Source organism: Phodopus roborovskii, unplaced genomic scaffold (genome assembly GCF_943737965.1).
Source record: "Phodopus roborovskii unplaced genomic scaffold, PHOROB, whole genome shotgun sequence".
NCBI classification, from domain to species: Eukaryota; Metazoa; Chordata; class Mammalia; order Rodentia; family Cricetidae; genus Phodopus; species Phodopus roborovskii.
The window spans coordinates 3835611-3861877 of NW_026126517.1; the positions used below are offsets into that span (position 1 = coordinate 3835611).

General features: G+C 38.7%; 1 protein-coding gene across 1 annotated transcript in view; it reads left to right on the forward strand.

Moving 5' to 3' along the window:
• The window catches only part of Npsr1 (neuropeptide S receptor 1), a 189232-nt gene that overhangs the window by 113482 nt on the left and 49483 nt on the right, over positions 1 to 26267 (forward strand). Inside the window, exon 3 of the mRNA XM_051196923.1 lies at positions 23578 to 23681. Coding sequence (XP_051052880.1) covers positions 23578 to 23681 — 104 coding nt within the window. The remainder of the gene's footprint in view (positions 1 to 23577; positions 23682 to 26267) is intronic.

The window sequence follows — 26267 nt, forward strand, 5'->3', positions numbered from 1 at the left end:
GCAAACCTTATGACATAGTACTCCCTATCATTCTGAGAACATTCTTAACACTTCAAATGTTGAGCTAATAGATGTTTGCTAAGATCTCAGCATGTGCATCAGAAGAGCACGATGACACCCCTAAAATGACCCTATCCCTTCCTGCCTTATCTCCTGGTGCATAGTAAGTTTTTTTTTTATCTCCTTTTATTGAAAACAATTTTTTTCTCATATATACTGATTATAGACTCCCCTCCCTCAATGTCTCCCAATTCCACCCCACTTTCCTTCCCATACAGATCTATTCCTTTCTGTCTCTCATTAGAAAATAAGAAGACCCAGAACTTGGTAGACAGAGGCAGGAGGACCTCTCTATGAGTTCAAGGCCAGCCTGGTTCACAGAGTTTGTTCCAGGATGACCAAGTTCACACAGAGAAACCCCGTCTCAAAAAAAAAAAAAGGGAAGAAGGAAGGAAGGAGAGACTTCTAATAGGAATATAATTAATATATTATAATACAAAAATCAATACACAAAATAATAGGACCAAACAAACAACAGAAGTAAAGCAGCCAAAGAAAAAATACAAGAAACAGATATAAACACAAAGGTCACTCATCCACACACTCAAGAATCCCCATAAAAACATTAAACTGGAAGCCAAAATGTGTGTGTGTGTGTGTGTATGTGTGTTTGTGTGTTTGTGTGTCCCTCACATACATTATGAGATAAGGAACCTACAAAGAGACCATTGAATTTGTTTTCAAATTCAAAGGTAGAATGTGGTCTACCTTTAAGAGTATTTTGTTTTTCCAGTAAGGAAAACTAATTTTTGTGCAGGCCCTGTGCACGCTCAGTCTGTGTGAGTTCATATGTGCACCAATCCTGTTGATTTACAAGGCCTTGTTTTCTTGGTGTCCTCCTTCTCCTCTGGCTTTTTATATTTTAAACTTCCTCTTCTGAAGGGTTCCCTGTGCTCTGAGGGGAGGAATTTGATGCATAAATTTCATTTAGAGCTGAGTGTTCAGGGCTCTCATGTTCTGCATCATGTCTGGCTGTTGTCTATATTTGTTACCATTTGCAACAGGATGAAGACTCTCTGATGAAGCCTGAGCAAGGCACCAATCTGCTTTGCTGGCTGGAGTTGCATACTGCATTCTTTAGAAGCAACTCCTGAAAGAGAATTGGGTGCACATGGCCCCTTGGTAAAAGTGGCACCTGTGAAACACAATGCAGGATTGACAGGAAAGCACATAATCTCATGATGTCAACTTTGTCTTCACCAGTTCACTAGAGTATTTTCCTATGGGGTGGCAATGACTGGACATTTGCACCTCTGGTTCGTTTAGTTCTTGGCAGAGATTGTGTACTGCATCATCTCAAGCAGAAACCCAAGGTAGAGTACCAAGGACCCAAAAGCTAAGACACTACCAACCATGTAGTTCACAACTACCTAGACTTCTTTAAAGAGGGATCTGGAGAGGCATGTCTATATCACTGCTATGTGCACAAGCATGTGTAGAGGCCATAAGGTGACATGAGAGCCAACACAACTACACTGGAAGTGTCTTCTCTCTCAATTGAGTTCCAGAACACTCCACACACCTTTTTATGTAAAGTCTCCTTACTTAGGAAACAAAATTTCATTAAAAGGAAGCAAATTGTCCCATTTTCTCCATTCACCCTTAATCAATCTGAGAGAAATTATGGGATTATCAATATATAGCATTCTTCCTCATATATTTCCACTGAGAGTGAAGAGGAGCAATAGTGACAAGGCCATGCCTTATCTTAAGGAGTCATTTGTTTTTAGTAATTCGATGCTTGCACACACTAGGATGAGATTTCAGCATCCAGCAACAGCCACCAGCCCCGACAGGCTGTCAACCTTACTTAATGAGATAGTTCCTTTTTGAACACAAGAAATATAAGGAAAATAATTTTGAGAAGGAATGATGTTTCTTCAGTTAAATATGTGATTTTTGTTTGTTGGAAAGCATTTCTAGTGGGGAAAGGGAAATGATGGTAGCATTTGTTACTCACTGAGATGATCTGAAAGTCTCAGAACAAAGATTCCTATGAAGAACCTGTGCTAATGATAATTGGTATGATGATTTCTTTCCTAATTGAGCAGTAATGTCTGAGGTGCAGGCCACTTCCCTGAATTAATAAAGAGCCAAGGAGTTGACAGTTTAGACTATTAAGCTCAGCTGGTACTTCATCTTGGTGAAGGGCACAATGCCAGACTCATGTTAATACTGTGAGAATAAGCCCAAAACAGTGAAATAAGAACTTATTTTTGAGAAAAAAAATGTGATGGGGCAATTAGGTACCTGCCATGAAGTTAGACAGTGCAAGATCTATTGTTAAATAAACTGTCACATGAATTATAAAATGCTAGTCCATTCATAATGTCTTCAAGTATTTGGTAGTCAAAAGTGGGGGAGGTAAAAGGAAAAAGTACCCTTGGCAATACAAAATGAATGGCCATGAACAGTCACCGACAAATAAGCTATTCTGACTTACTACATCTCTCTCCACTCCTGACTTAAACCAGTACTCATGGCATTGGGTTGACCCCAGAAAGCTACACATTCTGAAGACAAATCACTGCTACTCTTTTCTTCCCCTCCAGGAAAATCAGAGTACTTTTTACTAGAACACCATGGTTGATCCAAAAGTATCATCTGTTAATCAGAAACGTCAAAAAACTTTCTGCACATCTGATCAAGGTTGCTCCGAAGAGCCAATTCTGTAGAGATCTTAGAGTCCAAGGAGCATATTTTTACAATTCTGATTGAGGATTAAAATTTCAAATCAGTTTCTGCTTTCCAGCATCTAGACTCTGTAATCATTATTTCAATCTATAGTGAAGGAAATGGTTGATATTGCTTAATCTGCCCGGTGAAATCACCTATGCAGTAATCAAGTACTAATGTTCCCATTCATTCCATCGAATTTTACAAAGCTGTTACTTTGTAACAGGCAGAATAGTGGATTCTGAAATATTAAGAAAAAAATGCATTAATGTATCATAGGTACTATTGAAGGAGGATGGGAGAAGCACAGAGGGTGAGGACAATCTAACCAGGCTCAGTAGGCAAAGAGGTAAGCAACATTGAACCTCAATAGAAGATGCTCACAGAGAGAGTTCATAAAGAGCTTCCTGGGCCTACAAAGAGGGTGAATGAAGAGCATGGCAAAATGAAGAGCTGGACATGCTGGGGGACACGAAGGGAATTCCAATGGCCACCCCCATTGACCTCTCCAAGTGCAGATACTCCCATTCTTTCAGCAAATACCCTTACTAACCAAGTGTATGACTAGCAGCCTGGTCCCTAATGAGCCTGCCTGTTTCTGCATCTACTTCTTGCCTTTTGTTAGCCAGAGATGTTTACTCCCAAACTGGTTTCTGCCAATCATACTCATTATTAAAAGTAGGCAATTTAGCTAACATTAAAGAACTGATGTTTCTGTGAAAATTAAGATAGATACTTTGCAAAGTCTTGACATTTTTTAGTGAGTCACTAAAAAGGCTGCAGAATTAAGCTCAAGAGATCCAGCTATAAAAGATGAGGGGGGATTATAAAAATCCCACCAATAAGATTTTGCATCAGTTTGCTTTGCTTGTATCTCAACTCCTTGTTCTAATTTCAAGAAACCAAGATTGGAGGTCATAAAAGATACATTATGGGTAAGTTTGATGCAAAAATGATGAGGAATAAAACTCAATTAAAGTCCTAGCCTTGTGCTAAAGAAATGACAAGCAAATGTACACTTATATTTTGTATTAATATGCTTGTGTGTATGCCTCAATAAACAATGTTTTTATCAATTAACCAGATGCTAACATTAGTATGCTGGCTGAAAGGTTTCTGTGATAGAATAAAATTACAGTGGGATGAGAAAAGATCTGACTGAAGAAGGCTAGAGTCTTCCAGAAGCCAGCACAGGGCATTTGGAGTTTTTGCTGCAAATCAGGTGTGGAAATCCACAGTGTGCCAGCCAAATACAGCCTGCAACTGATTTTTAGAACCTTCTTGGGACACAGCCATATCCAATCAGTCTATACTTGTCTATAGCTGCTTCCAAATGAAAGTAGCAAAATTGAATAATTGTTATAGAATACTACATGCAGGTGTTTAGGAAAAGGTTGGTGTACATTTTTGTCAAAGCATGAGAGCCTGCCCTTCTGTATAATTCTCCCAATTAAAACCTTAGCCATTTGGGACCAAACACTGTGTCCAGTCCCCAGCACCAGGAAAGAATAATAAGAATACAAAGGCAGTAACCTCACCTCTTGTGAATACATAGAAAAGTGGCAAAACTAATACCATTAGAAATCTTCAAGTTCTATCATATGCAAAATCCATGGTGGGATCCAAAGTAGGAGTTTGATTTTCATGGGAGAAGGGTTTGCAAAGCTAAGGCTATCCCACCCATGGTGGCCAGCCACACAGACATACAGAGCTGAGAGAATTCAAGGGACAATTCCACCATCCTTTGAGCTTGGAGTCCCAGTCTGCAGCAGGGTCACTCTACTACTGATGCAGCTGTCTGCAGAGTAGGCATTGGAACACCCACCTGGTGTAAGCAAACCGCTCCCACCCTAACAAAGCATGCATGGAGAAATCCAAAGCTTGTGGCTGACTAACAAATACTTTACAGACAACAAACCCAGCTTTGCTAAACTCCTGAATAGATTAATTCAACACTTCATTTGAACATCTTTGACGAACTGTGCCTATTTTCAATATATACTTTATTATTTTAAAAAATCTGGAAAAAAATCACACTTCAAAATAACTAGGCCCAATGTCTACATACATTAATGAACTTATACACTGTTAGACTTGCCATTCTGAAGCTGTGGAGCTCCACATTGGAGTTTACACTTTCACTGCCAACTATATTTTTATGCACTTATCCACAAGATAAAGAAAAAAATCCAAGACAGAATTAGAATTAAAAGCACAATTAGTCTTGTATTCTCTTTCATAACTCATATTCATTACCTGGATTCAGTCCTTCTTTATCACCTAATATTTAGCCTTTCATATTCTTTTTTTAACATGTTCTTTTATTAACATGCCCAGTTTTAAGCAAAAATACTATCTTTATCTCTCATATTCACTCATGTGTTTGTGTGTGTGTAGTGTGTAGGACAACATCAGACATGTTTACCTGGATTTTGTTTTTGAGGCAAGGACTTCACTGGCTTGAAGCTCACAGATTCAGTGAGGCTGGTGGCCAGAGAACTCTAGGATTCTGCCTCTCTCCCCAGCAAGGGTATTACAACATGCATCATTGGGCTTAACATTTTTTTTATCGGTTCTAGGGGTGGAACTCTGGTCCACAGGCTTATAACAGCAAGCAGTTTACAAAAGGAGCATCATTCCAGGCTGCTCTGTATAGCTAATGTGGGAAATTCTGTTAAGCTATGGAACATTTCTGCATCCTGATTATGGGGTTAATGTTGTGATCATATGTGAGGCTAAATACATAGACATCAAGAAGTGGAAAAAGGGGGCCTGAAGTGACAGATCAACAGTTCAAACCACTTGCAATTCTTGCAGAAGATTGGAATTTAGTTCCCAGGCCCACTTGTCACTCCAGCTTCAGAGAATACCATGCTCTTTTCTGTCTTCCACAGACACCCAGACACACACACACACACCCACACACACACACACACAGAGAGAGAGAGAGAGAGAGAGAGAGAGAGAGAGAGAGAGAGAGAGAGAGAGATTCAGAGAGGGGGGCAGAGGGTGAAAGAAGGATGGAAAGAGGGAGGGGAGAGAGGGGAACAGAGAGACATACATACAAATAATACATGAACAAATGCTTGTAAAATAAGCAATGTTATTTAGCTATAGCCTTATACTAACATCAGTTTCCATCAGTTTCTTCATACTAATTTTGCCATTGTCAAGGAACTTATTGTGCTGGTTTTCCCACTTCCTTTAAATGTACATGCATGTTAATGTATATGTGTGCATGTACACACATGTGAGGATGAGCAGAAGCTGGAAGAGTATACTGACTGCCCTAACTGAAATTGCAGGCAGCCGTGAGCTACGTGATGTGGCACACTGAGAATCACTGGGGTTCTCTGCACAGAGCAATACCACTTTACAACCGAGTCATCTCTCCAGCCCCAATATTTTTTCATTCCTAATGTGACTTTAAAACAAAAGCTGTCTGATGGCTTGGCAAATACGCATAGTAAACACAGGGAACCATTCTAGGAGAGAGGGACATCAGGTAACAGCATAGTCATTTTGGTTGACAGGGAAGTGGAAATTGGAGAAAAACTCTAAGACTTCACAAAATTAATCTGAGGAACCATCTTTTGGCTTAGGGAAGCAAAAGCAAAAATTAAAAATCTTCAGGGACAGGCCTCATGCCCACAGGTAGTTGGCTGACACAATATCCTTTATTTTGTCTCATTTTGACTTATTTGGTGGTTTTGTTTGTTTGTTTTGTCTTATTGGTTATTTTATGGGTTTATTTCTGTGTGTGCTTCTTGGAGTTTTTTGTTGAGAGAGAACATAATTGGAAATAGTAGAGGGTAAAACCTGGGTCAAACATAATACATGAAAAATTTTTCAAGAAATAATTTTTAAATGATGGAAAAGAAAGAAAAAGAAGAAAACACATAAATTAGCTTGAGAGTTGGCTTTCTACACAATTTAAAACTACACTTTACTTACATTAAAAAATAAACTTCATTTGAACATTCCTGTAATAAACAATTTAAGCAAATGCTAAAAGAAGGAAACTTGAGATGAGTGGTATTAACACATAACTTTAATCCTAGCAGTCAGAAGGCAGAGGCAATCAAAGCTCTGTGGGAAGTCAGCCTAGTCTACAGGGTGAGCTCCAAGACAGCCAAAGCAACACAGAGAAACCCTGCCTTGAAAAAACAAAAACAGGAAGGCAGGGAGGGAGGGAGGGAGGAAGGAGCAAAGAAACAAAGAAATAAGCAAAGAAGAAATTAAAGTAGTTCAATACAAATTCCTCTAAATAAACCTCAATGAACAATAACAATAAACAAAACAAACAAACAAACAAAACCCCCAAAGAATTAGAAGAAGAGGGAGGAGAGAGAATGAAGTAAAAATGAGTCAGGGAACTATTTGCATAATTGCTAGAATGCTAAAAAAAATCAATGATTGGATTCAAATCATAAACCCCAAATCTTTAAATAACCAGAAGCAGAATAATTGCTTTAAAATGAACAAGCAAAACTAAATCAAAATTCTGGGAAAGACAAATCAAAAATTTAAAAGCAGCTAAGTGAAGATATAGGAAAGTATCACAAAAAAAAAAAAAAAAAAAAAAAAAAAAACCAAGCCTGGCACTGGTAGACCATGCCTCCATGCCTTTAGTCTCAGCACTCGAGAGGCAGAGGCAGGCAGATCTCTGTGACTTCAAGACCAGCCTGGTCTACAGAGCTAATTCCAGGACAGGTTTCAAAGCAATACAGTGTAAGGAGTAGGGTTTTTCCGCCTGCCGCTGGTCTTGTCGCGCTGCCATGCCAGCCCCAATTAATATACAGAGACTCTGTATCAGATATAATGCTGTTGGCCAGGTACTGGTTCCTTATTGGCTAGCTCTGTCTTAAGTATTAGCCCATTTCTGTTGATCTATGTATTTCCAAGTGGTCTCATCTTACCGGGAAATGGGGCAGGTGTCTCATCTCCCCAGTCTCCCCATCTTGAGTCCTCCTTACTACTTCCCGAATCCTCCTTGTCTCCTAGTCCCGCCTATCTTGCTTTCCTATTGGCCAACAGTGCTTTATCCATTAACCAGTATGAGAAACATATTTACAGAATGATATCTCCCATCATCTGCTCTTTTCTGTCTAAATAAAAAGAATGGTTTTAACCTTAAGATAGCAAAATATATCACATAACAGTTATAAAATAAGAATCACAGTTAACAATATTTAGTTTATTAACATTTAGTAAGATTTAAGAAAATATTTCATCATCTATCCTATCTTTGTGAGTGTGAAGTCCTATATGTAACTTATCTTTAAGCCTAACTAAGGAAAACTATAACCATAACTATCTGTCTTCAACTCCTTCAAAGACCACAGAAGGATTATATATAAACTCTAGAAATGACAGAGACAACTCACCTGGGCAGTCACCCGAAGTTCTTCTGTAATCTTCCATCTTCAGCCCATAGGCCATAGTGTGTCTGGCAGACTCTTCAGCAAAGCAGGAAACTTTAAACTGTCTTCTTGTATTGGCAGTTTGTCATTCACTTTTCTCTGTGTCCTGCAGACTGTCTGGCAGACTCTTCCATGAAGCAGGAACTCTGTAGCAATGTCTATCTTGAATCAGCAGTCACTTTCCTGTGGGTCCTGAATGTCCAGTTTATACAGCATAAAGTCAAACAGTCCAGACAAGAACAGTATCTTGTCCAAATGGCTAATCTTGTCATGTTGGAAGTAAACTCCAAAATGAGTTTCTTCAATGTCTATCTTCCTTTCTGACGCAGGTGGTGTTGCCAGGAGCAATTATGCCTCATTGTCAAGAAAAACCCTAAACCATTTTAAATGCCATATTATGTAGGTCTTTGAACGGTTTGAAGAATGCCTATTTATCTCAAATACATCTCCACATATCTAGAAAACATAACTCACCTAGCTATAAGTTTTGACTATTATAGGTAACTATCTAAAATCTGTACTAAATTATACGTTACATTTTTAAATGAGCTATATAAACACAATACCTACACAAAAGGAGAAATGTACACATCACAAAATTGACCTTAAATTGTATCAATAAATGAAAATCCATTCCAACACAATATAGATATTTATATCTATACGATAATTCCCTTTTTACCTTTAAAAAGAGACTGGTTGTTGTCATTAACCATTTATAACCAACCCCATTTAAATGAAAACAAACATTTATAAACAATATTTTGGAATTTGGGCGTCGTTCTTTCCAAACTGCTTCCTGCTGATAGGGGGCGCTGTCATTGGAGAATCCTAAGAAATGCAGAAAACCTGGCTGTAGTCTGTAAGGATGCTTTGTCCAGCTGTTTTGAATGTAGGATCACCTGGTACTCTGTTTCAGGAGGGTCTGGCTTGCTCAAACCACATTGGTCTGGAAGGAATCCACAGCTTTTCATTTTCTGTGGAAACAAAACTAGAAATCCTTTTCCCCAGTAGCTTATCCTTAGACTTAAATTTTGAAGTCAGAGAATTTTTAAAATATATAAATTGAATTTATCCAGCAGTATTTCTTTAACAGTTGTTTCCTCAGCAGTCAAACGATATAAAGACAATATAATACCGTACAGTATCCAGATTCTCTCCATCTGTGGCTTTTTTATTATTTTATTTCTTTTCTATTTTTTGAGACAGTGTTTCTCTGTGTAACTCTTATCTGTCCTGGAACTCACTCTGCATACAAGGTTTACTTGGAAATCACAGAGATCTGCTTGCCTCTGTCTCCCCAGTGCTGGGATTAAAGGTGTGTGCCACCCTATAACCAGCTGTTCTCTGTCTTTTTAAAACCATTTTTTTTTCTCTCCCAAGCCTACGTCTCTTTTAGAATACACTGTAAACCTTTAGCACTTTTTTTAAAATGTGAATCTGTCTTTACTGTAAATCTTTATCTTTTTCTGGCCATGAGTCTTTTATCTGGTAAACAACAACATTGCTAAAATGAAAGTCATAGCTGTGTAGCCGCAGTCTATCAAAGATGGCGGCTGGTACCTTTACTGCCAGCAGTGAGAACTGTGCTCATTGTCTTGGTCTGCGCTGCAATCTAGCAGCATGTTGCCAGCTTGGAGATGTGGTCACTGCCATTGCCAGCTCTCATACACACCAATGAATTGTTAGCAGAGTTTCTTAAAAGCCGTGCGGGTTTTTGCCGCTTATGCTGAGTCAGGAAACCTCAGGAGCCGCTCAAATCTGTCTTTAGCAAAACAGAACCCAACAGAGAAAAATGCACCTTGCTTGTCTCTGTTCTTTTGTTTGTAAAACCCTTTTTTAAGCTTTTGTTAAATTTTAAATGGAAGTTCTTAGCCACTTGGGCACCATATGTAATGAATAGCACAAAACAAACAAACAAGCAAGCAAAGATAAGATTTGCCTAGACATCTACTCAGAAACTGTTCAAGACAAAAGGCATAACAGCATCTTGTAGGCCAACTGGAGAGAAAAACATCACTCAGACCAATGTCTTGGAACACAGTGTTTCCTTGGAGTTGCCCACAACTTCTACGTCTTAAAGTTTTCCCACCCTGAAGAAATCCAGAGAGTCTTCAGGGCATACATTAAAAACCTATACTCCACAGAATTTGAAAATCTAAAGGAAATGAACAATTTTCTGGATAGAGATCACTTACCAAAATTAAATAAAGAACAGATAAGCTATTTAAATAGACATAACCCCTAATGAAATAGAAGCAGTCATCAAAAGCCTCCCAACCAAAATAAACACAGAGCCACAGGGCTTCAGTGCAGAATTCTACCAACAATTCAAAGAACAGTGAATACCAATACTCCTTAAATTTTTCCACATAATACAAGCAGAAGGGTCATTGCCAAACTCTTTTTACAAGGCTACAATTACACTGGAATCCAAGCCACACAAAGACACAACTAAGAAAGGGAACTACAGACCAATATCCCCTGAACATTGATGCAAAAATATTCAATAAAATAAAGGCAAATCAAATCCAAGAACACATCAGAGAAATCATCCACCCTGACTAAGGAGGCTTCATCCAAGGGATTCAGGGATAGTTCAACATAAGAAAATCTATCAATTTAATCTACCATATAAACAAACTGAAAAAGAAAAACCACATGATCATCTCACTAGATGCTGAAAAAGCCTTTGACAAAAATCAACACCCCCCCCCACTCATGATAAAGGTCTTAGAGAGATCAGGGATAACAGGAACATACCTAAGCATAATAAAAGCAACATACAATAAACCAACAGCCAACATCAAACACTAAATGGAGAGAAACTCAATGTGATTCTTCTAAAATCAAGGATAAGACCATATCTCTTCAATATTGTCCTTGAAGTTCTAGCTAGAGCAATAAGACAACTAAAGAAGATCAAGGGGATACAAATTGGAAAGGAAGAATTCAAACTTACACTATTTGCAGATGATATGATACCTTACATAAGTGACACAAAAAGCTCAACCAGGGACTCTTACAGCTGATAAACACCTTCAGCAAAGTGACAAGATACAATATTAACTAAAAAAAAAAAAAATCAATAGCCCTATAATCTACAGATTGTAGGTGCTGAGAAAGAAATCAGAGAAAAATTACCCTTTACAATAGCCACAAACAACATAAAATATATTGGGGTAATGCTAACCTAACAAGTGAAAGACCTATATAGAAATAACTTTATGTCTTTAAAGAAAGAAAATAAAGAACATACCAGAAAATGGAAAGCTCTTCCATGCTCTTGGATAGGTAAGATCATCCAGTAAAAATAGCAATCTTGCCAAAAGCCATCTACAGATTCAATGCAATCCATATCAAAATCCCAGCACAATTCTTCACAGACCTTGAAAGGACAATACTCAACTATATGGAAAAACAAAAGACCCAGGATAGTCAAAATAACCCTGGACAATGACTGAACTTCCTGAGGATTCACCATGCCTGACTTCAACCTCTAATATAGAGCTACAGTCTGAAAACAGCTTGGTATTGGCACAAAAATAGACAGGTAGACCAATGGAATCAAATTGAAAACCCTGATAATAACCCACACACCTTTGAACACCTGATTTTTGACAAAGTAGCTATAACTATACAATGGATACAAGAAAACATCTTCAACAAATGGTGCTGGAATAACCGGATGCTGGTGTATAGATTGCAGATAGGTCCATATCTATCACCATGTACAAAACTTAAGTCCAAATGGATCAAAAACCTCAACATAAATCCAGCCACACTGAACCTCTTAGAAGAGAAAGTGGGAGGTACCCTTGAAGGAATTAGTACAGGATACTGCTTCCTGAACATAACACCAGTAGTACAGACACTGAGATCTACAATTAATAAATGGGACCTCCTGGAACTGAGAAGATTCTGTAAGGCAAAGGACCCAGTCAACAAGACAAAAATGAAAGCCAACAGATTGGGAAAAGATCTTTACCAACCCCACATCTGGCAGAGGGCTGATCTCCAAAATATACAAAGAACTCAAGAAGCTAGTTAACAATTAAAAAGTGGGATACAGAACTAAATAGAATAGTCTCAATAGAGGAATCCAAAATGGCTGAAAGACACTTAAAATGCTCAACATACTTAGCTATCAGGGAAATGCAAATCAATACAACTCTGAGATACTAACTTACACCCATCAGAATGGCTAAAATCAAAAACACCAATGACAGTTTATGCTGGAGAGGATGTGGAGAAAGGGAAACACTCCTCCACTGGTGGAAGTCCAAACTTATATAGCCATTTTGGAAATCAGTATTCCTTAGGAAAGTAGGAATCAGTCTACCACAAAATCCAGCAATTACACTTTTAGGCATACACCCAAAAGATGCACATTAATGCAACAAAGACATCTGTTCAACTATGTTCATACCAGCAGTATTTGTAGTAGCTAGAACCTAGAAACAACCTAAATACCCCTCAACTGAAGAATGGATAAAGAAAATGTACTTTTATACAGTGGAGTATTAATCAGCAGGGAAAAAATAGAATCTTGAAATTGGCAGGCAAATGGATGGAACTAGAAGAAATTACCCTAACTGAAGTAACCGAGTCACAAAAAGACAAATATGGTATGTACTTACTCATATATGGATTTTAGACAAAGAGCAAAAGATCACCAGCCTATAATTCACACCCCCAGAGAAGTTAGGACAAAAGGAGAATCCTATGAGAGAGATACATGGTCCCCCAAAGAAGACATTGGGAAAGGTATGTGGTAGATACACCACTGTAGAGCTGACTACCATCTTGAATGAAAGAGAGAACACAATTCAAAATATGAAAACAGAATTTAATAAAGAGATAGACTCTCTGGGAAAAGAGCACCAAAATGAAATAAAAATTGAAATGAAAATTGTAGGAAGTCAAATGAACAGCTCCTAGCAAAGTTTTATCAAAATTTAATTAAGTAGAGGAGAGACTATCAGGTCTCAAAGAAAGATAAAGTAGAAGTTAAATAAAATGTTGAAATCCTAAAAACAAACAAAACATAAACTGTCTCACCCATGCCTTCACCAGCAGGGTTGACTCTATTGTGCTGCCCGGGGGAGGCAGGGTGGGGGGTGGGGGGGGGTGGGGGGAGGGGCAATGCCTGCTTTTCCAGAGTGTTGCAGCTGGTGGGGGGCAGGGGCAGAGGTTTAAGAATCTTTAATTACTGTTTTTTCTCATTTTTTGTTATGAATCTACTTAAATCCTTTACTTCATCTTGATTTAACAAATCATATTTATAAATCCATCCATCTTTCCTAGTTTAGTTTAGTGAAGAATGGGGTTTTTAATTATGTCCTTACAACTCTCTAAATTGCCTTCATATATATTATATTGTCTCCCTTTTCATCTCAAATTTTATTAATTTGGGCCATCTGCTTTTCTTTTGATTTATTTTTCTCTCCTATCTTTTGATTAATTTGGCCAAAGATTTATCAATCTTGTTAATCTTTTCAAGGAACCAACCCTTTATTTCATTCTATCTTTACATATTTTTAATTTCCATTATATTAGTTTCAGTCTTGATTTTTATTATTTTCTCTTATCTACTCTTTTTTTGTATGTTGTTTGTTCTTGTTTTCCTTAGGCTTCCAGGTACAGCATTAAATTATCAATATGATATCTTTCTTTTTATGTAGATAATTAGTATTATAAATACTTTCTTAGGATACCTTCATATGTCCTTTAGATTTTGGTAGTTGTGTTTTCTTTTTCTTTCAGTTCTAAGAATGTTTTAAGTTCCCTTCATGATTCTTCCCTTGATCCAATCTTCAGTAAAAAGTGTACTGCTTTGTTTCCATGATTTTGTGTACTTTTTGTCATTTCTATTATTGATATCCACTTTATTCCTTTGTGGTCAGAGTATGCACAGTGCTATTTCAATTTTTCTGAATTTCTTAAGACTGGGTTTGTGGCCAGGCATGGTGGCACATACCTTTGATACCAGCACTTGGGAGGCATAGGCAAGTGGAGCTCTGTGAGTTTATTCAAGTGCCTGTGTTTTCACAGACCTTCTTCAGCCATTTGTTCATTTCTTCTCTGGTTTCTTGAACATGTAACAGCTATTTTGAAATCACTGTTTTGCACACAAGCTTAGCTGTTTTTCCCAATGGAAATTACATGGGGTGAATGGAGTGCTGAATTTTTGGAAAAAAATATATTGTTTTGTTTATTCCTGCTTCTTTTATTTGTTTGTTTATTTACTTATTTATTTTTGAAGTGGAACCTAGGCATCTGGAGTTATGTCATTGGTAGTGTCTTCATCTGGCTCTAATGCCTTTGTTGGGTGGTTGTTTGGAGCCTTGTTTGGTATTACCCTCATCTTGTTAAGCTGTGGGCAAGCTAAATGGTACTTAGTGTTCAGTATTGGGGCTACTCTGTGTTGGTGTGCAACTGGGATGTCAGACATGGTCTCTGCTCAGTTGGGGATAGGTACGACTTCTGAGCTTAGGAGTAAACCTACTACAGCCTTTGAAGATTGTGTCTGTCAATACTGAGAAGGTTTTAGAGGCCTTTCCAAGTTCTAAAGGTGGTCCATCACTTTTGGGTCAGACTTCATGTGCTAAGCAAAGCAGTGTGTGAGATGGCTATCAGACAGGTGGGCAGGGAAATAAGTTTAGGGAATCTATCTGGAGTTGAGGGTCAGGCTCTACATAATGCTTGTGCTGAGCAGAACAGTAGACTAGGTATCTGATAGGCTGCAGACAGGGGACCATTTTTCATATTTTTAAATAACAACTGTAAAGGGTAATTTTATAATAAAATTGTAACAGTACATTTTATAATGCATGTAAAACCCAAATACCTTAACAGTGAGTGACTTGGCCATAGCAGCTTATACTTTATAGAAAAAAATGAATACAATCCTAGATGAAAGCAAATCAAGAAAAATTAAAGCTATACATTTCAAACCATGATAGTAGCAGACAGAAAAACGAAATGAAAAGATCAGTTATGACAGGAAGAAACTGAACAGAGGAAGTACATGAAAATATAAGAAACTAAAAAAATGGTAGATATCAATACAGTTACATCAGTGATAGCACTGCTGGGAAATTGTCTAATGTCCTCGGAAAGCCCAAACTCATTGATGTTCCATCTTAATGAGTTTATCCTCTGGCATTCTCAGAATTAATTTGAAGGCACTCTCATCTACCCATGATACTGATGGAAGTAATGTTACAAACATTAATGGTCACTTACTAAATCTTCATTTCACCACATAAAGTTTATCCAAGTATACACCCTTTTCCACATCCTCACTTCTGCTTACAAACATGAGATGAATGATCTGTTTCTTGGAGTTCTACACAGTCTCCATCTAGTCCAATATCAATTCCAGTAGCTGGCCTTCACCTACAAAACTGATTCTTTCCCCAATATGGAAATGAATCTACCTATAACACAGTGTTTACTATCGCCTCTGTTTAGAGAGGATTGAAGTTCTATTTTAAACTTTAGAAACAGCAAACTGATGTCACTATATATAGACACCATGCCATTTAGACTTCCTCCTCTTTGTCATTCCTTTCCTCACTCAGAGCCACCATCCCTACGATACTATTACCTATCTGACCTTTCCTATCCTTTGGGTTTCACCAAACTGTGGCATCACCCTTTACTTCTCTCCACTCTACCCATATTTTTGCCTTTGTTTTAGAACCCACATTTACATCTACAAGATGCCCATAAGGAAGCAAAAATGCCCAGTATAATCTGTTGTGATTTTCTGTCTATCACTATTTTCTAGTATCTTTATGTAATAAATTGGAGGAAATGGGCAATCCATACACATGATTAGGTCTTTAAAAGTATACCCTTTGTTCCCAAGGTTCTATTAATTACCTTTTAGGAGCATTTTACTTGCAATGTACTCAATTACTAAGGTAACTAAATAGCTTTTACTGATCAGAGGTAGCACCATTTGCTTAATAGCAACTAGCAAATGCTATAGCACAGTTCCATAGCTACCACAGTACCAGAAACAGGCTTATTTAAAATTAAGCTCCAGGGGAGAAATAGATTTTACCAGAATACACTATAATTGTTCATATAGCCACTTAGATCTACAGAAGCATCAGTATTTTTCCATTATTTTTCAACTAGGGAAAAAGTAAATCAACAGAGAATATCCAAATAAGTCCACCATCTATTCCACCCATTTAGCACACCCATTCTTCTTAGGAGAAGCTCCTTTTAGCTTCCATTTGGTTGGTCACAGCCCACAATTCTTAGGTGTTTCATAAGCCTGCCCTGATCAGTAGCAACTGTTCTCATAGAGGCATATAATTGGGAGATGTCTCAATGGGTAAAACCACTTGCTGAGCAAGCATGAGAACCTGAATTTGAACCACTACAATCCATGTAAACAGCTAGATGTTGCTATGTGAAGAATAGTGATGAGGATTCTTGAGGCTGGCTGGCTAGTTATGGCCAAAAATGGCCAAAAATGGCAAGCTTAGTTCAGTCAGTCAGAGATCTTTCTCAAGGAAACGAAGTAAAGAGTGATTAAGGAGGGTACCTGATAGACCCCTCTGGCTCCTATGGGCACATGGATCTGTACACATTCATATACCACACACACACACACACACACACACACACACACACACACACACACACACACAGAGAGAGAGAGAGAGAGAGAGAGAGAGAGAGAGAGAGAGAGAGAGAGACAGAGGAGAAGAGAGGGAGGGACTAAGGGACAGAGGGAGGGAGAGGGGAAAAGGAAGGAAAAGGGGAGGGAAAGAGGGAAAAGAAAAGGAAATGGGGGAGGGACAAAGGGAGGAAGAAAGAAGGGAGGGAGGGAAGAAGTATGAAAGGAAGGAAGGGAAATGAAAATAGAGAGGGAAGGAAAGGAAAAGGATATCTCTTACAGTTCAAAATGGCCAAAGGATTTATAGTCTCCCAGACTGCAGCAATTCTCTGCAGTACCTAAGTACTTGTCTTCGATATTTCTTATGGTTGTCACCTACAGAGAAATAAAATGGCAAACAGAAAGACAGGCATGATACTCAGAGGCTCACAGTTGTGCCAGCATGAATGAGGTTAACTAAGGCTGTCATCCCTCTACCTCTTGGTTCTAAGACACATACCAGAGAGAGGTATCTAATCCCATGAGATGCATTCCAAAGGGTATCATCCTGTCCTTTAGAGGCACTCTCTTTATTCTATATTGCTTTAGAAGTCCATCCCAGGACTCTTCAAGAGCATCTGCTCTGAGGTACATGATTTGAACTGAGTTCTGTGTTCATGAGCCCAGTCATATGCTCCCTGCCTGCGCTATGAAGCCAGGTTTCTAAGCAGTTCCCACATGAAAGTCTGAGTGGGTGGTGAGTGGGGTTGACCAGCTCAGAGGTCAGAGAAGGTGAGGGGCAGAGAAGGTGTGCACTGCCCCCTGGGTGGCTATTGCACAGCTCTTCCAGGACAGAAAGTGCCCAAGAGCAATTTGATGCCAAGTAACTACTTATTCTCAAGATACCGTTCTTTAAAAATAATGAAAAGTATTTTAAGAGTCTGTCTTCCCCAACAAAAAAGTTATCATAAAGAAAACAGACAAAACAGTAAAAACACAACTAAATAAAATAAAACAGGAAGCAACAGTAAAATGATGAACAAATGCATTATCTGGGCAAAGCATTTTGCCAGAAACCTTACTGAGTTATTGAACAAAGGCCCAGTGACAGAGATGGGACACCTTCTTTTAGGTGTCTGGTTAAGGACGCCCTCTAAACAATAAAGGCTCTTACCTTTCCTTCAAAAAAAAATGATTTATTTGTGTGTTTAAGTGTGTATAACATATATGTGCCTGGTGACCACAGGGTTCAGAGGAGGGTCCCCTGCCCTCTGGAACTGAATTATGGACAGCTATGAGCGAGTCTACCCATGGGTACATGGGTGCTTGGAACTGAGTACTCCAAAAAGCTGGGCCATCCTCCATTTCCTACCATTTTCTTTTGGTGTCCCACCAGAACTAGATGACAAGACCTAATATACCTCACCTGTGTAATAGAGAGAAAACAAGTGAAATGGAGCTCCCATTGTCCTCCTTCCCATATGCTTGCGATTTATAGTCCCTGGAGGTGCTATGCAGGTTTCTGGGGGTGGAAATGCCATCAATTGCCCTACTCAGGTGTTAATCCCATGAGGTATAAGACCAATGTGCCATATAGGATGGGCCCAATTTTGTAATGGTGGCTCTACAGTTATGAGAATGACAAATTCAAATTGTTTTCTGATTGGATTTGAGGTACTGGAAACCTGGTCAATAACCCATTGCAGCAGAGACCATAGGTTCTGGAAAGAACTGAATAATGCTGTTTAGCTGGTTAGCTAAACTGATACAATGTGACACTGCTCTCTGAATATTTATGTTTGTACCAATAGATAAACTTTACTATTAGCCTTAATCAGAAAATCCTCTCTTTCCAGTGCTGAGTATAAGTGATGAATGAGTGCTCAGCCCTGAAAAGACATTTATAACACCCTCTCCAAGACTCGGGGAACATTGCAGAACAGGGGTTGGAATGATCATAAAACTGAAAATAAGGATGAGGACTGGGAAGTAGCATCTTCTGGGCAAGACAAGGCATTCCAATCATAATCTCACAGCAACCATGGATGTTTGTATTGCATAAAAAGAACAATGGCCCAATCTACAGTCAAGCAAGGATGAAGGTGGAGCTCAAGTGTCCCTACCCCTTACTGTTGACCTATTTACTACTGTTAAATTAAAAGATAGGGGAAGTCATTGTCTCTATGGTACACCCAATGAAGTCCCAGACATACTCCAATAGGTGGTTTTAATCCAATTGTCACATATATGATCCTGCTTAAATGAGTTACAGAATAAAACCAAAAGTCATGAAACGGGAATGGATAGAAGATCTGAGAAAGTTTGAGGAGGGAAGCACAGGGGTTAAAGTACATTATAAACATTTATGAAGTAGTCAAATAACAAATTAATTAAAAAGAAAGAGGAAGGAAGGAAAGAAGGAAGGACGGAAGGAAGGAAGAAAGGAAGGAAGAAAGGAAGGAAGGAAGGAAGGAAGTGCAAACCAAAAGAGAATAAATTCTCCCAATAGTCAAGGAAAAGGGACCCTTTAAGTGGGGCAGTGGTGATGCACTCCCAGGAGGACAGCCTGATTTAGAGAGAGAGTTCCAGGCTACAAAGAGAAACGCTGTCTCAAAAAACCGAAAGAAAACAAGAGGGGTGGAGAGACAGAGAGGGGGGGGGAGAGAGAGAATAAAATAAATGCTGCCAAGATTCAAGAAGAGGAGACCCTTATACTCTTTGGCTGGGAATATGAATTAGTTCCACTGTTAAGGAAATCAATGTGGAAGTCCTCAAAAAGCTAAATGTGATCATTAGTTTTTTTTCTTATTTTTTTCTTATTTTACATATCGATCTCAGTTCCCTCTCCCTCCCTCGCTCCCATCCTCTCTTCCTCCCTTCCTTTCTCCCTCGCTCCCATGCCCCACCACCACCTTCCCATCCCATCCTTCCCCCATTCCACAGGGATCATTGGTTTTATAAGACAGCTTGCCATAGCCTAGAACCACTTGATAAGGGAGTGTAGGATGGGGAATTGTCAGGTAGACTTGTGAGCACCTATGGAGAATTGTGTGGATGGTTAAGAGTGGGGAGGGAAGACCCACCCTGAATGTAGGAGGATTCTTTTCATGGGCTAGGCTCTGTATAAGAGTGGGTATAAGAGTGGAGAAAACCAGCTGAGCAGAAGCTGAAAGAGAGCAGACCTGTGTTCATGCTTTCTCTTCTCTTGACTGTGGATATGACTAGACTTGCTGCATGAATTCTACCTTGATTGCCTCTCAAAGATAGGCTGAACATGGAATTGACGCCAAATCAACCCTTCCTCTACTAAGTTGTTCTTTGTTAAGATATTTTAATACCATGTAAATGAAAGAAGAACACTAAAACCATAATATAACCCGCTTTGCCAGCCTTAAGTATATACCTAAAGGAATCAAAGTTAGCATATGGAAGAGATAAGCAGATGTTATGGTGACACTATGCACAAAGCCCATTATGGCAAAAGCTTTGTGCTTATCAATGGATAACTGGATTTTTTTTTAGTATGATGCATGTACATATTATATATGCCAGTATAAGTCTATCCATAAAAAACATCATCTATAGGAATATGTATGGATCCAGAAATAGTCCTGTTAAGTAAAATAAGCCAGACTCAAAAAGTCAAATACCATGTTTTCTCTCATATATCAAGTCTGTATTTGAAGAGGGTATGACCATATAATGATAAGTTAAATAAGAAACTGTAAAATGTAAATAAACTTCATAGAGGGATGTGACAGGAGATGGTAACAGGTATGAATATTAAATATAGCATATACAAGTCTGAAAATGAAATGATGAGACCCATTGTTTTAAACAGCTAATATATTTTAACATAAAGTAAATTAGTACCTGGTATGGAGCTCAGTGTTAGAGCACATTCCAGGCATTTGTGAAGTCTTGGGTTTAAGTGAAAATTCTTCAAGTATTTTACCACACCTAGATAAAGAGCTAGTGATGCAGAAAAACTCGAGGAAGTAAAATTAATGCTATAAAGGATTTACTCATAAACTTGATGTCTCAGTTGTGGATTCTATTACTGTGAAGAGAAACCATGACCACAGAAACTCTTATAAGTGCAAACATTTAATTGGGGTGGCTCACTTACAGCTTCAGCCCATTATCATCATTATGGGGACCATGGTGGCATGCAGGCAGACATGGTGCTGGAGTTGAGAATTCCACATCATCTTGACTCAAAGGCAACAGGATGTTGACTAAAAGTCACACTGAGGAAAGTATGAGCAAAAGAGACCTCAAAGCATATCCCCCACAGTGACACACTGACACACATCCTCCAACAAGGCCACACCTCCTAACAGTGTCACTAACTTAGGGGCCATTATCTTTAAAACCACCACACTTGCTTAGGAAACATTAAATTATACAAAGAGTTTAGCTAAAGGAGTGTTACCTGCAATGATCATTACTAGTCAGGCTTGTTAGAAACTATAAGAAAGAGTATTTTGTAGAATAATGGAAGTGTGGTGTTGCAAAGTTTTCTGGTAATTTGTTGTTGGTGGTGTTTTGTTTTTTTGAGACATGTTTTCTCTGCATTGCTTTGGAGCCTGTCCTGGAACTCACTCTGTAGACCACGCTGGCCTAAAACTCATAGAGATATGCCTACCTCTCCCTCCCACTGAGTGCTGGGATTAAAGGAGTGTGCCACCAACGCCCAGCAGTTTCTGGTAATTTTTATTTACCAAGATTGACTTATAATTAGACTCCATCCCATAACAAAAGGAGATAACTTTGACCATTAGGCCCATTCTTATACCAAAGAATATTGCTCTACCATCAGCATAAGGAGGCAGCTCAGGTTCACAACTACCAATAAGTCCTTGTCTCCCATTAAGTCCCCTGTGTCCTATCAGACAAAGCATAATTCTGTCAAGTGAGCAGAATAAACCTGGATAACAACTATTTGAAAAGAGCAATTCTGATGCACTTCAGTAATTATGGAAATAAATTTGCTATGTGAATATCCCATCTGTCTAAGTGCCAAACTCTGTTTAAGTGTAAAATCTGAGGGGCCTGGACCTGAAAGAGACATAAAGATGATAGTGTGGTGAATGTGTGAATCTAAGGCCTATGTAAGCTAGTAGAACTTTCTGTTCAAGGTCAACTCCTCTGAGTATTAGCCAGAGCTGTATGTGCTATGATTTTTTTACCATATTTAAAAATGAATATTCTGTGTGTCTTTTACATCATGTATCTTGATCCCATTCATTTCCCCCATTCCTTCCTGTCTTCCCTCAAACCCTGCATGCCACCCCCCACATATAACAACATTTAAGAGAAAAGGGGAAAAAATTAAAATTCTCATCATGAAAGATGCTGTGTAACACAATGAGTCACTCTATAAACTTCCTTGTCCATATACTTGCAAGCATTCATTTTAAAGAGTCATTGGTCTCCTTTGAGGACCCTGGTTTCTATTACGTTATGGATGCTGGGTTTCTTGTTGTTGCTCTGGGTTATGGAGATCCTGCAGTTTTGGGTCTGCAGGTCATGTTCCTTACCATGCTCCAGAAAGTCATAGATGGGATGGATATTGGGGCAGGCCAAGTCATAACCCTACGATAGGGCCTGGGCAGCTGTAGCTTTGGTCCACCAGATAAGATCTGGGGATAGCTCTCTCATGTTTACAACTTTGGGGCTGTCTCACCCATACCTGTGCTAATAGGGCCCGCGCTCCTGCTGTTATGAGGATGGGCCAGCTGTCTCTGTCAGATGTGGATGGCATGGTGGGGGAGGTGGAGGGGCAACTCTTCCCAGCCCATGCTGCCACATGATAGATGGGTAATGGACATCTCTCCCATGCGCACAACTTTGGGGCTGGCTCACACACAGCTCTGCTAGCAAGGTTGGTTCTACTATGCTGCCCTGGTGGCCTGCAGGGCCTGCTTTCCTGTGTATTAGATTTACTCCGGTCAGGGACAACTCTCCCACTCTTATAACCATAGGGCCAGCTCTACCCTAACCCCCCACCCCAGTCTGTCTCAGGCTGCACGAGCGCGGGGGTGGGGGTCAATCTATTATTAAAGAGCTTTCTCTTAACTAATCTCCAATTGTGTGGAACGATTTATCACTAAGAAGGCATATTAATTCTACAACACTGTAGCAATAAATGGCTGCTGAGAGAAAAATAAGTTTTCCCTAGGGATGAGGCCTCTGTTAGGTTACCATGTCTATACATATATATCCAAACAACACTAAATGCACTAAGTAGGATGTGTGTGTGCTCCTAAAACAGTAAGAATTAAAAAGAGGCAATGAATTTGGTAGGTAAGCAAATAAAGAGAGTTGGACAGGACAGGGGGACTAAATAATGTAAATACAATATTCATGTGCTAACTTTCTGGAAATAAAGTTTATTTTCAAAGGAAAATATTCTATGACACAAACCAAGTTTCAAAACTTGCAGAAGTCTGTCTTCAGCCATGTTAGACAAAGATATGATGGTTTGCCCTGTGTAAGACAGAGATAAATCCTGTAAGCACTTGCTGTCTTCAGTTTTGTCTTCTTCTGAGTTGTCTCACAGCACTTGTATTAGTGTGGAAGCCCCTCTCCTGGGACTATTGATTCCTCCTCAGTTAAAATCCTCTCTAGGTGAAAACAAACTCTGGTATTTAAAGACAAGGCACTCCTCTCCTGCTTCCCTTTTCCTCTGCAGTCATCTGCTATGCTAAGAGAAAGTAAAACCACCCCAGGAATTTGTTTTCACTGCAGTTTATCCACACATTCTGGAGAGACTGAAGTACTTGTTTTTGTTAGACTCCTTCACAGGACTGATCAACATCCTGACAGACATCATTTGGCGATTTACAGGAGATTTCATGGCCCCCGACCTGGTCTGCAGAGTAGTCCGCTATTTGCAGGTATGGAAATCAGCTTTACGGAAGTATAACAGCACATCTGGAAAACATTGCCCTCTTAGAGTCCACTTGTTAGGGATTTTAGGATATCTGTATATAGTCAGAAGTAAGATTATGGTTTCCTTCATTTTATTACATTTGGGTCTTGGTAACATGTGTTTCATTGTCGGGAAACAAATGAGAACAGTTGTGATGTTAATATTCTTTGTGCTCTGAATATAACTTTAAAAGGAGTCATTGCAGAAGGATAATATTTTGTTAGAATGAATTTGTTACAGATCATTTGAACATGCCAGGGATACAGTCATCAACATGGAATACTTATATGAAAACTGTCTTCTACCTTCTTGTTGAGAATATTTTTGTGAAGAGAGCTGGTTTTAATTATTGTATTACTACAATAGCAATGGATTAATAAAGTGCAAATTATAATAAGACTTAGTTACATAAAGCAATATGTTGTATTTATTTTTTCATGGTTCCTTTAGTTGAAAATTTAGGAATAGGTTGTCTGGCCTTGATGTAAGCTAACTACAAGGATCCATCACATGATTCATGGCATTGGGCCTTTGTAGGGCAGATCTGGGACCAGACATTCATTTCCAACGTGGCCACTCAAGCAACCTTTGGGTGCTCTGAGCACTTTCTTTCCAACGGGCCTGTGCATGGGTACTCAATAGTATCCTCACAATTCAACAGCCTGATTTCCCAAGAACAAATTGTCCTAGTGGCCAAGGTAGAAGTACCAATGTATTTCATGAAATAGTCTCAATAGTTATACACTATGGCCGCTGTAATTTTTTTTCTTTTGGGCATATAAGTCAACTCTGATTTATTGTGTGGAAGAAGGGAACCACTAGAGAGAGAGTAAACAGGAAAAAAAGTTTACTGGGGACCTGTTGGACACTGGCCACTGCACATACCATCATGCTTTCCAAAAGTGCATTTGTAATCCATGCTGTTTTCCTTATTTACCAACTTAAACTGTGACCAATAAACATCCATACCAGAAACACTTCTTCCAATTATATTTTTAACAAGTACTAAATAATTGTATATAAGAACCATCTTGGCAGGAAAACGCCAATGATTCTCTCCTATGATGGCAACAAGAAAATGTTGGAAAGTGGCTAGAATGAAGTTTTGTAGGGTTCTGGAGATTAACCAAAGGCTTGCAACAACCAAGAAGCACTTACAAGAGAGACCAGCTGACTGGAGTAAAAGTCAGCTTTGTGCTTTTCTAGGCCTCAGTATTCCCATCATGCAGCATCTTCCTGTGTTTACTTGAAAGTAAACAGATTTCCTTCACAGGAAAACAAAAAGTCTGCTAGTCATCGAGAGAGTAGATCATGGATAGAGCCTTGCAAACCTTTTTCCCAATGAGTTGCCATTATTCCAAGTGTCTGGTAGTCATTTGAACAACTGGGCTTTCAAGACTCACTCAGAACTTTTCCATTGTAAAACCTCTGGGTATTTGTCAAAAATAATTTCTGTTGAGGAAAACAATAAATGAAACAAATTCTAAAACATAAGCAGAGTAGCAATGCACTAATAGGAGCCTTAAGAATCTCTGACACATTCCTTGAACTGTACAATTGTCAGGAAGAAATGGGGATGGCCCAAAGCAATTGCCCTTAACTGAGACATCAGACTTAGTCAACATCTTTTCATGATTGAAAAAAAAAAGTCCCATAAATTAGAAATAGGAAGAAAACAGCACAACACAAGAAGTGTTGTGTGTGGCAGGGCCACAGCTAACACCACACTCAACAATAATGATGGTACAATGTTCATTCTCTAAGATCAGCAACAGACAAGGATGCCATCCTTGTCATTTCTACTCAACTGGAAAGGCTGCCAAAGTAAAGAAATAAAAGCTTCCAAATTAGAGATGAAGAAGTAAAAATGCCACTAAGGAGCCTGCCAGAAAGATAGAATTTATAAATAAAGCCAAAAATTTGCAGAATATAAAATCAAAACACAAAACTATAGAACATATCTACATACAAAACTACTGAGAAAAACAAATATGAAAACCACTGTACTTATAATAACTACAATAATACAATAAAACACCGAGGAATATGTTTGAATAAATATGTCATGTCTACAAACTAATCTGCAATAAGTAAGTTAAAGAAAAAGGAAGTTCAATAAGACACAAGTAAATTGAAAATTAGTTAACACCCATGGATCAGAAAAAGTTTTTTTTTCTCAAACTGCTTTAAATATTTTACAGATGTAATCTAAGTAGAATTCCAACCACATTCCTCACATGAATAGGAGCCACAACTACAATACATATAGAATTACAAAGACCCTGAATAGAAGAATCAACATTGAAAAAGGAGATAAAAGCTGCTTTTATCATTCATCACACTGCTTGATTTGGAAAATACTTGATAATGTCACCTACAATTATTGGGTTAGTGTTAATCTGTATTTTTAATTCCAATATTGCACTTTTATGAAATTGGATGCACCAGAGTTTGACGTGTGTGTGTGTGTGTGTGTGTGTTTGTGTGTGTGTGTGTGTGTATCTTGGATAACTGTCCCCTTGATTAGAATAAACTGACAATCTGTATTTTT